Below are 11,620 nucleotides of genomic sequence, written 5' to 3'. Positions count from 1 at the left end.
CCGAACAGTTATAAACTTAGCTAGACACGTGGCGAGAACCCTTTTTAAAATAAAAAATCGTGGCGAGAACCTTAAATAGCCATTCTATCTATCACTCGACCTATATCTCACATCAAAAAGATATAGAAAATAATTAATAAACTATTTAACGAATAATGGCGGATCCAGCGAAGCGTTGCGACCACCGTTGCGGCTGCTCCGTTCCGTGCCCCGGTGGCGCCGGTTGCAGGTACCTGATCGCATCCCCCACCGTCGGCGTAACATCGTGCGGTCGATCTGGCCGTCGAATTGTCGTCGTTTGTGTTATCTAATGAGTTTCGTATTTTTGGGTACGTGACAGGTGCGTCACCCGTGGGGCCGCGGCGACCGGCACCGAGTCTCACGCGACCTGCGCGTGCGGGGAGCACTGTAGCTGCAACCCCTGCACGTGCGAGAGGGTGGGCACCGGCACCGGAGCCGGCAGGTCGGCCTGCACGTGCGCGACGTGTGTGGCGTGATGCTGGTGAGGTTACACGTGTAGGTGAGTTTGTTGTATGGTATGTATAGTTTCGAGTCGTGCGGACCTTCTTGTGGTGGTGAGTGTATAATCAATCTGTAGTCGCGTAACGTGTTATAGATGGAGTGGTTATGCTCATATATAAAAGGTTGTTGGAGTTCCCTACAACTGGTTATTAGGTACTGAAAGTAATAAAGCTTCACAACAATAGTTTGATCATACTCAAATCAAGCATTAGTCCAGTATTAAAACTTTATTACAACAGTTTGGTCAGACTCAAATCGAGCATTACCTCTTCGTCGTTTTCCTTATTACTTAACTCTGTTTAATAGCCAATAACAAATATATGGATACAAAATAAACTCACCAATCTATACAGTTAGTAACCCAAATATGACACTCACATTCATTAATATCAAAACTATACATAGAGAATGTCCCAAATAAGTTCACTAATTAGTTCTTCAAGTATTTCTGATTCCAACTCCCGTCCAAGTGCATCAAAGTCTTCGTGGAACACACCGGACCAACGAGCCATATTTAGTTCTTGGGCAATGATGCTGTCCAGAGAATTTGAGACATCCTCTGGTGGATCTAAATACTTTTGAATCCAGTACCACAGATCATCCAATAATTTCTTCCCTTGTGGAGTTCTTTTGGGGTATGAAAACCATTTCTTGAATGTGGAGCTACTCAGTGGGGTCTGCAGTGCTCTTGGTAAGGCTTCATTTATCAAATCAAATAGCATTCTGTGGCTTATACTGGTGTCAAGATTGCAAAGAGATGACACATCGTCCACCTTGGCATTACCGCAGGTCTCCTCCACTTCATGGAACACCCACTTAGGAATTGGCTTTGGGGAGATGTCCCATCTTGAGAAGGCTTGGTCAAAGGGATGGCCGTCATATAACCCAGCCATGAGAAGAATATTTCTCACATAAGCTTTTGCATGGCTTTCTACCTCAATTAGTTCATCATTGGGTGGATTTCCTTCAGCTTTAATTAGTTCCTCAGATGCACCAATTTCAAGTTCTTCTGATAAACCTATCAGCTCTGCAAGAGACAACAAGAAGTCAGTAAAATTGTTTCATGGGAAATTTTAATAAAGGACATAATATGGTGCCATCCATATTTCTGAATAGCGGGTTCAAGTCATAAGCTTTGAAAATATAGTAAGTTCCAGTCCTATCAGGGAGTGTACAGAAGTAAGTTGATCATTTTGCAAGATACCTTGTTAGAGAGCATTTCTAAAATAAATCATTGCAAAAGATTGAGCAAGATAAATGCCAAAATAGTTTCAATACTGTACTTTTCTAACAAGAATAATATATGCTCCCGCTCACACACACAAACACATAGTAATATGCCAGTTTAGTTGCAGACTATTGTAGAGATTTATTTAGAATCCCAGAACCCAAGAACATATAGAATCTATAGTTATCTAATTCAATTCAGTAACATGAACATGTAACTGACAGTATTCTGAAAGACATACAAGATTGTAATATTGACAATCATACGGCTAAGTTAAGCAAGCAAAGGCAATTAATTTGACCCTACCAGGATTGTCGTAGCTTATATCCACAAGTATTTCTGATGAAAAGTGGCGTTCGGTAAAAGAAGCCTCCAAGGGTGATACTGGACTCGGATAACCTGCCCTACAAATTTCATCAGGAGGGCTGTTGCACAATGATGCAGGACTTGGTGGTACCTCAGTCGGGTTCTCCTGTAGCCAAAGAAGATCTTCGTTAAATGAATAGAAGATATTGCAGTTTTTCTTTTTCTGTGTGAAGAGGAAAAACATATAACTTTAAGCTTTATAAACTTATATACTAGACCAAGCATGCTTGCCTTTATAATGCCTGCATTCATGATTGATGATGGTGCTGTTGAAATAGTTGTCATAGGAGGAAATTCGTCCACTACTGATACATTCGCCAATCGGATCTTTTTCGTAAAAAACTTCTTTTTCAATGTGAAATTGTGCGTCAAGTTTGAAACCCTGCCTTTAAGGTGGAAAACATCTTTCTTGTTTTTACTGGCTTCTGTGAAATTACACTCAGAAGCTTCATGCTTCCTCTGTACATGAGCCCCTGTTGGAACTTGCTGGTCCTCTGCAAGAAGCTTAACAAAAGATGTTCCAGAAACTGGAGCAGAGAATGATCTGAGAAGATTCCTAGGTGACACTGCCCCTACATCAAATGCACCAGCATTTTGAGGTTCATGTCTGAAAGATATGGTTTTTGATTCTATTAAGGATCTCTTGTCATCCCAGTTTCTACTCTTTTTACCTTTCTTTGCATTGTCATATGTCGGTCTAATTCTCACAGCTTCTTCAAATGTGAGTGAAGTAGCTCTCCTATGGGAAACTAGTGGAACTTCAAAATCTGCTTCATTTTTAAGGACATTCTTTAGTCGCTCCGATAACAACTTTCTTGTGTCTCTATTGACGAATGCTGCATGATTCTTCCCATTGAATTGAACATCATTTCGACATGATCTTGTAGACTCTGATCGCATCAGTGTAGAGCTGAAGTCCTTAGTGACATTGTCTCTGATTTGGTTTGCTATGTTTTGTGCAATCTGTTTTGGATCCCTCCATCTTGCAACACTGGACGTTTCGGTCTCAATCCATCTGGGTTTTCTGTCATTTCCAGATTTGCCTTCAATTTCATGTTTGAGTCTATTTTTCACTTCTTCAAGGAAATCTTGCATGTTGTTTTCCCTTTTTAGTATCTCGGGTGAGCCTATGAAGGATTCTTCAGTATCACCACTCATTTCAGGACAAGGCTTAAGAATCACTATCCTTGTAGGTGATGATGATCTGTCCTCTTTATACTCAAACTTAGCAACAGGCAAGTCCTTGAAATTAGTTTCTGCACCCTTCTGCCAGGCGATACCATTTTGTGAGTTGGATTGGTTTGCTTTACTCGTACTTAATTGACGTTGTGGAACACTTTCTTGATTACTATTGACTTTTAGTCTTGCATTTGAAATGTAATCCCTGGTGTCCATGCTCTTCTTCCAGGAAGAACATCTCTCAGAGTTCACTAATCTAGCCGCTTTCCCTTTATCCAGACATCGTTGTGAAAGGATTTGCATATGTTTGTTCTTTTCATCATTTTCTGAGTCAAGGTTCCAAGAATGCTCCCATATTTTGGATGCTTGCCAAGCCTCAAATTCTTTTTTGAACTTCTGCAGCAATTCTTCTTGGGGATGTTCCCGTGGTTTCGGTTTCATCAGCTCGATTTCCTCAAAAGATTGAGTTAAATCTTGCTTAACATCGGAGGGAAGTGACTCTCGCTTTGTCTGCCTGCGGTGTGTCGAGATACGTGAGGCATGCTTAGTTGAAAGAGCCTCAGAGAGCTCCTTTCTTTGTGCTGGTTTCTCATATTTCGATTCCTCCGCATGGATCATAGGTTTTATCTCTGACGGTAATGTATCCATACCCATTAAACGAGCAATAACACCTGGTCTCTTAGAACTGTCATTCATTCTGTTAGAGATCTGCTCATCTATCAGCATATTAACCGGGGCTCCGCTGAGATAAAAGTCTGCTTTCGAGTGATTCTTCGCATGACAAGAGTACTGCAGTTAGATATAGATCGGCATTATAAGGCAGTGAAGAAAAATTCTCTGACATAAACTTAGCATCATTATGTGTGGCATCATAATCATGTCCTAGAAAGATCAGAAAATTCTTATAATGATTGCTTTATGGACAAATTAGAAGAAAAAAAAAAGATCATCATATCACTGGAAAGAATGAGAAAAATGAAATTTATCTAACTAATCACGCTAAAAGGATTAGTATTAGATAACTCACCGGAACATCCTCATGAATGACAGGGTAGCTCTGAGATGATTCCAAGGGGAAATCCAGACTATTCCTAGGAGCCTCAAGGCCTGCAAGGTGGGATCTTCATTGAACTAGTTCCAAGGACAAGAAATAAACCAGACAACTAGACACACAGAAAAGAAAAAGAAAATATTGAACTAAGCTTTACAAAGTCTCAAATGTAGGGTTATCGCACCATCATTATGCCTCTTGTATGTCAACTTCCGAGCTGCGATAGCTTGACCGAAGTCAAAGTATTGCAATATGCCGGCCATCTCCACGAGCGCGACTGGTATTCCTTTGTAGATTGATCAAGTATCTCTAGTAACCAAAATGTGAGTCATATAAACAGGTTTAACCAAAATGTGAGTCATATAAACAGGTTTTAACCTGCAGAAGCATTTTAGAACATGGATGAGATCGACCAGTTAAAGAAACCTTAACACAAACCCGTGTACGAAAGCAATGTGCCAGAAGAAAACTTTGGATCTAAATCCTTAAAAGACATCACGTATGGATGCAAAAAAGAGTCACACGAAAAGCTGGGAAATCTAGAATGAAAGGATCAAAAATTGCACGCCCATTTTCATCAAAAAAAAAAAAAAAATCAAATTTTTTGATTGCATAATCAGGAGAAACGCCCATCCAAACAAACAAACCCGTACTTGTTTTCTTCGAAACCACTCCTCTCAGACAAAAAAGCAAACACCTTTCGAACACCGCAAGATCAACTGGATCGAATCCCTCGATAACATGCAACTGCAAAGCTTTTAGCATCACAACCCATGAGAAAGAAAGCAACTCCTCTTCGCCTTTCCCTTTCCCTTTCGCTCTCTGTCGCTTTTAATTTTGTGCTTGTATCTATTCCCCCATCTGCCGTAGGAGAGAGGCGATTCGCTTCCCATTCTCGAATTCCGTCGTCTTTTACCGTTCCCGGTAAAAGACGAAGAATTATTAGCGTTTCCTTTTTGATCTCTTCGCTTTCGAGACAGCTCAGGAAGGCGAGGAGGTTGGTTGGTGACTCGCTCTTTTCCCCTTTTTTTTTTTTATTATAATTCCCCGGCACGAGGCTGCTCCATTTGGCGCCATTTTATATAACGGTATTAGCCATTCGGACAGAGTTTTAAATGGCGGCGCTCCTTTTAATTAGTTACAGCCAGCCTCATGTGCTGGGATAGTGGGATGAGCTGTCACTTGGTATGTTAAAAAAAAGATTAAAAATAATAATAATTACAATTAGACTCCATATAAACTATTGACTCTACCTATATATATAATATAATCTCATTTATTTATTTATTTATTTTAGCCATATTAAACTCCACAATTACATAAAATCTCATTGATACTCCTTTATATTAGTCATCCATTTTAATTTTCTTTTTAAGGTCCAACTAAGTTACAATCAAGTTGTATATCTAACTACTGGTTTTAGATAGTTTGAAAAGGGGTGCTCATTTAAAGATCATTTAAAGATTTAGCGGTTCATGACCTAATATCTTATTAGGTTGTTGAAGGATTAGTGTATATATTCCTTAGACTATCTAAAACTAATGGGTCATTTTATAGCATTGCTCATTCTTTGTTTCACTTTGGATAACCACCCAAATCATTTCTATTACCTAGGATTTCTATAAATAGTATCTTTATACATGCAATATGATGTGAGGAAAACTAACCATTTATAAGCATGACCAAGTTGCTCAGGGGGAAGCTCAAAGGTTGTTGATCTACGCCACCAATTCTATTTTAATTATGAGGAGAAGAAAGCTCACTTGAGAGGCAATATCTTATCACCAAACTAGCTTTTATGCACTATACTTGTATGCTTCCAATGAAAGCTTAAATTATTACTGGATGCTGTCCTCCAAAAAGTTGGATAGTACTTGGGAACCACAAACAATTCCTTTGCATGGCATGAATGATTGGTGATATTTTTTTAATCTGCATATCTATCTCAACTCATAGTAATTATTTATTACTCGAAGAACAATGTTTCGACTCGATTAATAGTTCGACGGTACAGTAAGATAGTTTGAAATAATAGTTCGACGATACATAAAACTTGAAGTCTAAATTAGGCAACTTAGTAATTTTATAGTGATTAAAAATTTTGTTAGAGTAGTTGATAAGAAGAGAATTTGAAGCTTAACTTAGATTAGGTAGAACAAATAAGAAATTAATTGCTTCTTAATAGATTGAGTTGCAATCTCTTCACAGAATCTTCTCTTCGTCCTTCATGATATACCATAAAAAAAAACTTGAGTATAATTGTACTGGCATATTTTATACAACAGAGAAGACATAGTAGCATTTCAGTGAGTTTTTAAATAATGCTTAACTATTTTTCTTTTTCTTTTTATAATAAAAGAGCTGAGATCCATTTTAGTAATGAATTTAATGTGTGAACCACATAATAGTATATAATATTTAGATTTTATTCATAAATAAAATTAAAATACTAAAATATACCTCAATAATGGGGTACTATATAGGCAATTTAAATAATTACCATTTAAGTGTACAAACATCAAAATATTTTTAAAATAATTTTAAAAAAAAAACCTAGATAACAGTCTTATTGATAACAAAACTGAAGGAAAAAATGTTGGAATATTCGATTAAGATACATGGACCATATAAACAAAGGAGAAGCTAGTGGAAGATAATAATGTACATGAATGCCATAATCCTTCGTGGGTTTTCCTCTTGATCTAACCAGAGGCACATGGCGAGGGGGCCCAGGAATCAATGCCACTCAGTTTCCAACACGTCATGCAATACCAGAATGAGAGGGACATCTACCGAGGACTTAGGACTTAAAAGAGTGAAAGAAAGGGTTTTAAATGGGGATAATTCGATGGGAAGTGAACACAAATATAGCCTCCAATCTATCCCAGTTTCAAAATGGCTAATTTTTATTTATTTATTTATTTATTTATTTGTCGATATATTGAAGGAGTGAATCGGGTGACCTAATTTTAAGATGAGGTGGGGTTGTGTTAAAGGACGGCGGAGGAGAGTGGATGTCTATCAAATGGTTGGAAGCTGCCGTCACTTTTCCCAACTCCCCGCGCTGCTTCATGCCCTACCAGAACGTGAGTCATGTGAAGCCTGTTCGCTTTCACGATAAGCTGAGGACTACTGCTTGTGCTATGTGGACCTCTCCTACAAGACTTTTAGAGGTTTAAGTTTTAAACTTAATAAATTAATTTTAATTTTAAAAATAAATAGTGAGGTCTAAGATTAGAGAGTCGATCGGTATGTAATTATTCTTGTAAATTGTTTCCTTGCACAAACAATCATCTATCGTTTGATCTTATTAGAAGATTACCTTCATTTTAGTTCTTTTTATAAAAGGAGGAGGAGTAGGTTTACATATATGTAAAACAGAGGAGGGTTTTTTGTTTTCCGTAATATGTCTAAGATATAGGTTGTCATTTCTTAAAAGCCCAGCTATGAAAGAACCTTCCTCTCTATGGGATAGTACCAGCATGGGCAAGGGAGCTTTGGCATCAACTTCGCTTTAGTATTGTCCACAGAACAGGTCCAACTATTTCGAGTACAATAATTACCATCAACAAGTTGTTCATGGGATATTATGCAGACTAGCTTGGTTGCAAAACAAGCCACGCTGCACCATGAACAAATAAGATAAGCCTGCTCAGCTCCTAATCATTTGAGGACATCTTGTATTGGTATTTTTGGTTTGTTATAGACCCTTCGTTGATATAATAAATGGCTGTCATGTCATCCATGCATCAAAAGTTCAAAACAACTAGAGCTTATGTAGTTCGATCAGACAACAACGGCGACTGGGATTGGATTGCTTGCAATCACTTAACATGTCAAATAGAAAGAACTCCTAAGAATGGAGGTCAATAGTTCACAGCGATCACTGCGTTGTTAGCAAACATGAGTTGGTGGGGAAGATCAATGCTTCTGCAACATGTCTGCCAACTGTCGGTAGATATTCTCTCTCATCGTATCTCTGTTTCCTGTATTTAACGTGAACAGAGCAGCTCCAGGATGATTCCTCAATCTCGCTACTGCATAGCACGAAACATATCGATTTCAGACAAAGGTAAAGCAGAGAATTTTTGTTAGGGGAGCTAAGATAATCAAGCACAATTAGGATTCGAAGACAAAAAAAAATCAACATATTCATCGACCTCTGCATTCTTATAACTGGCCTTAGTTTGAAAATTGAAAAACCTATAAATAGCACAGAAATAAAGGAATGACTTTCAAACTCGTAATAATTATTAAGCAACTTTTCTCCTTTCTCCTCTTCAAGAATACACAGTTAACAAAAGAAGAGGGAAATCCATGGAGGAACATTGTTCTTTAATTCCTCATAATATCAAATGTAAATTTCAGGTTTCTCTTAACTCAGGTTCAGGGAAGACATGCTTAATCTTAACATTCCATATAGCAAAATGAAGCCTGTGTCACAATGGTAAAAGTAGTACAGCGACTGTTGATGTCATGTCAATATGTGATAACTAAAGATGAGGATCATGTATATGTACAACTAAATTGATCTAAAATTAAATTATCTTGAAAGTTTCTGCCTCAAGTGATTCACTTATATTTGGCATAAGGGACAAGAATACCCAAGCTCATCACATTTCATGACTGCTTACCATAAGATGATAAAGGTCGACACAAATAAAACTATCCTACAAATGGAACAGAAGCAGCCACAAACAAGATGTGAACAGTCCCTGTAATCTAATCTAAAATTCTTAGCAGCACAGAAGACAGAAAACTACCGTCAAGTTTTGATACTGCTTTCTCCTGTTCCTTATTTTCTTTTCTTTTCTTTTTCTGCTGCGAGGAGAAGGCTATGTTGATATAACGACTGAGAAGTTTGTTAACACGAACCAACCATATCTCGAGCAACCAAGATTATGGAGGACAGCATATCACAATTCACAAGCAGAAGTTTTCATCGGATAATAAAATAAATAGAAAGTTCTGATTGGTGGCAAGAACATAGAGGTATAGAACTGAGATGTAACAGTTGTGGACATTCACGATGGTGATGATGTACAAAAGATAAGAAATATCAACCAGCATAACACAAGAACTAAGAGTCCATCCGTGATTAAGCATAGACTTTTCATCAAGTTACTAAATGAGGAAAAGAGAGTACCCCCAGGGATGTCCCGCCCAAATTTCGGTATAGGTATGGACGCCAGAATAGGAATGCCAGATTCAAGAACTTTCAGAACAGCGGGGAAAAATGATGAACTGAAGAACTCCATTTTACCCACTTCATCAATGACAAAGAGATCTGTGTCCTCTTTTACCTGATATTACAACATGTAATTTACCCACTTCATCAACACAGTGGGGCAACAGGGTTCTATTTGACCAAGGTGCATCCTGATAAACATTGTTCGGAAATACTATGCAAAGATCTTATGAGCAAGAAGTATCCCAGTAAAGGCATTACTCGGCTTCTGGTATACTTGAGTAATTTAAACATAGGAAACACTGCTTACCTGCAACTCAGGCAATGCCAGTGATTCAAATGATGCCACATCTACTTTGTACTTTCCGACAGTAGGCCATCTGAGAGACTCTGTGCTACAATTTAAAGAATAAATAAGTTAATTCCATGGGAGAAACTCAGCTCTTTATGACAAAGAAAAGATACAAAGTATCTAAAAGGACTTACTGCAAAAGGCAGAAATATGGATAAAAATCACGTATGAAGCACTAGCAACATCATATAAAGAATGTTCAACAGTTAAGAGAGCTCATTGTGGTGCATAATTTCAATCCATCTATACCTTTTTCAGACTACTATTTGATTCAGTTTAGGCTTACTGTTTAACACTCTAATTCTAACCTACCAAAAATAAAAACTTCTTATTTTGTGCTTTTTTTTTTTTTTAATTAGAAAGTCACTACACTGAAATCAGACGTTTCATTGAACTCCACTCAAACACACTCTAAATCGAATTGAAATTCTAATGCCTATCAGTACTATGTTGCTTGAGGGAAATACCAAAGATAACCTTTATCATCTTTAAATCTCGTCTACATGGCATGGGCAGACACGAAGTCAATATATACTAACTTGTATTTCTCCAAGGACCAACATGACAATAGCCAATTAAACGTACCAAGATGAGATTTTACTATAAAGGGCTAGATTAAGGCCCAGCTAAGAATGATGTTTAGCAAACATCTAACTGGATTCAAGTTGGGTGGGCAAAGATACGTTCTTTTCCAAGAACAGATGTCATACATTTGAGGAAACCTCAGTTCGTATCAGCCATTAAATCAATAATACAATCGCAGGATCAGAGAGATAAGAAGATGAAGAAAGAAGAGACCTTGAAACTTTGGAGGAGGCCAGGGGACAACGTCGACCGTCCATAGTGACGACCTCGAAGCCAACCCTCTCGGAACCCTCTCTAACCTCCCCTACCACGCAATGAGAGAGAGAGAGAAAGTATGAAAGGTAAGTTTAGGGCAAAGAAAAAAGAAAGAGAAGAGGAGAGCAAGAGAGAGATAAAGAGAAGTACGGGTGTAGAATCCATGGATATTGAGGTGAGGGTGCGAAGCCCTCAAGCTCTCCAAAACTCGCATCACCAGCGTCGTCTTCCCCACTCCCTATCCCATTTCCGCAACATAGATATCGTTCAGAAATGCACTTCTCTTCCTTGTCGTACCAGTAAAAGTAGGGTTTTGATCAAAAGAAAGAGAGAGAGAGGTGGGAAGCTTACTTACCGGGGGACCCGTGACGAGGAAGCATCTGCTTGGAGAGGCGGCCATGGCGTGGATCTTTTGGGTCTCGGATCCGTGGGTCGATGCTTTCTTTTTCTTTTCTTTTTGAAAGCGGCACGTCCTCGGCGACGTCGAGAAGACTCCAAACTTTAATTATAATTATTAGTTAACTACTAAAAATATCATTAATATGTAAATAACACTCAAACAACACTCTCTAGAGGGTGCGCTTAAGTGTGGTTAATGCACGTTTTCTAATCTCAAACAAAAACAAAACTTGTGATAAAATTATTACACTCCATTCTTACATAAATAGTTTATTCATGCTTCAGACTTATACACCAACTAGATAAAATATACAAAAGATGAGTAAAAAATCAAGCTACACGAGAGTTCAATGATAATTTGCCCAAAAATTAATATGAGACAGCATGTCGTTCAACAATATCTATTAACAGTATCATGTGAATTTTACAATTTAAATATATTTAATTTATTTATTTATTAATAATAAATTTTAGTGTGCATCACATATACAACTT

General features: G+C 37.9%; 1 protein-coding gene across 1 annotated transcript; it reads right to left on the bottom strand.

The window, feature by feature from the left end:
* Nucleotides 1-729: 729 nt before the first annotated feature.
* Nucleotides 730-11,220, bottom strand: LOC140766804 (uncharacterized). Its single transcript, XM_073106459.1, has 11 exons — nucleotides 11,082-11,220; nucleotides 10,877-10,964; nucleotides 10,685-10,775; nucleotides 9,845-9,929; nucleotides 9,493-9,649; nucleotides 8,275-8,383; nucleotides 4,531-4,643; nucleotides 4,323-4,402; nucleotides 2,348-4,084; nucleotides 2,057-2,222; nucleotides 730-1,549 (listed from the first exon to the last, which is right to left on the bottom strand). Exons 1-11 carry the CDS (start codon nucleotides 11,124-11,126, stop codon nucleotides 918-920), a joined length of 3,303 nt encoding a protein of 1,100 aa, XP_072962560.1. The 5' UTR covers nucleotides 11,127-11,220; the 3' UTR covers nucleotides 730-917.
* Nucleotides 11,221-11,620: the final 400 nt, after the last annotated feature.

The sequence above is a fragment of the Typha angustifolia genome, chromosome 9, assembly GCF_048772165.1.
Source record: "Typha angustifolia cultivar Huaian chromosome 9, ASM4877216v1, whole genome shotgun sequence".
In the NCBI taxonomy this organism is placed as follows: domain Eukaryota; kingdom Viridiplantae; phylum Streptophyta; class Magnoliopsida; order Poales; family Typhaceae; genus Typha; species Typha angustifolia.
The sequence above is the reverse complement of the archived record's forward strand: the minus strand, read 5'-3'. Positions and strand labels throughout refer to the sequence as shown.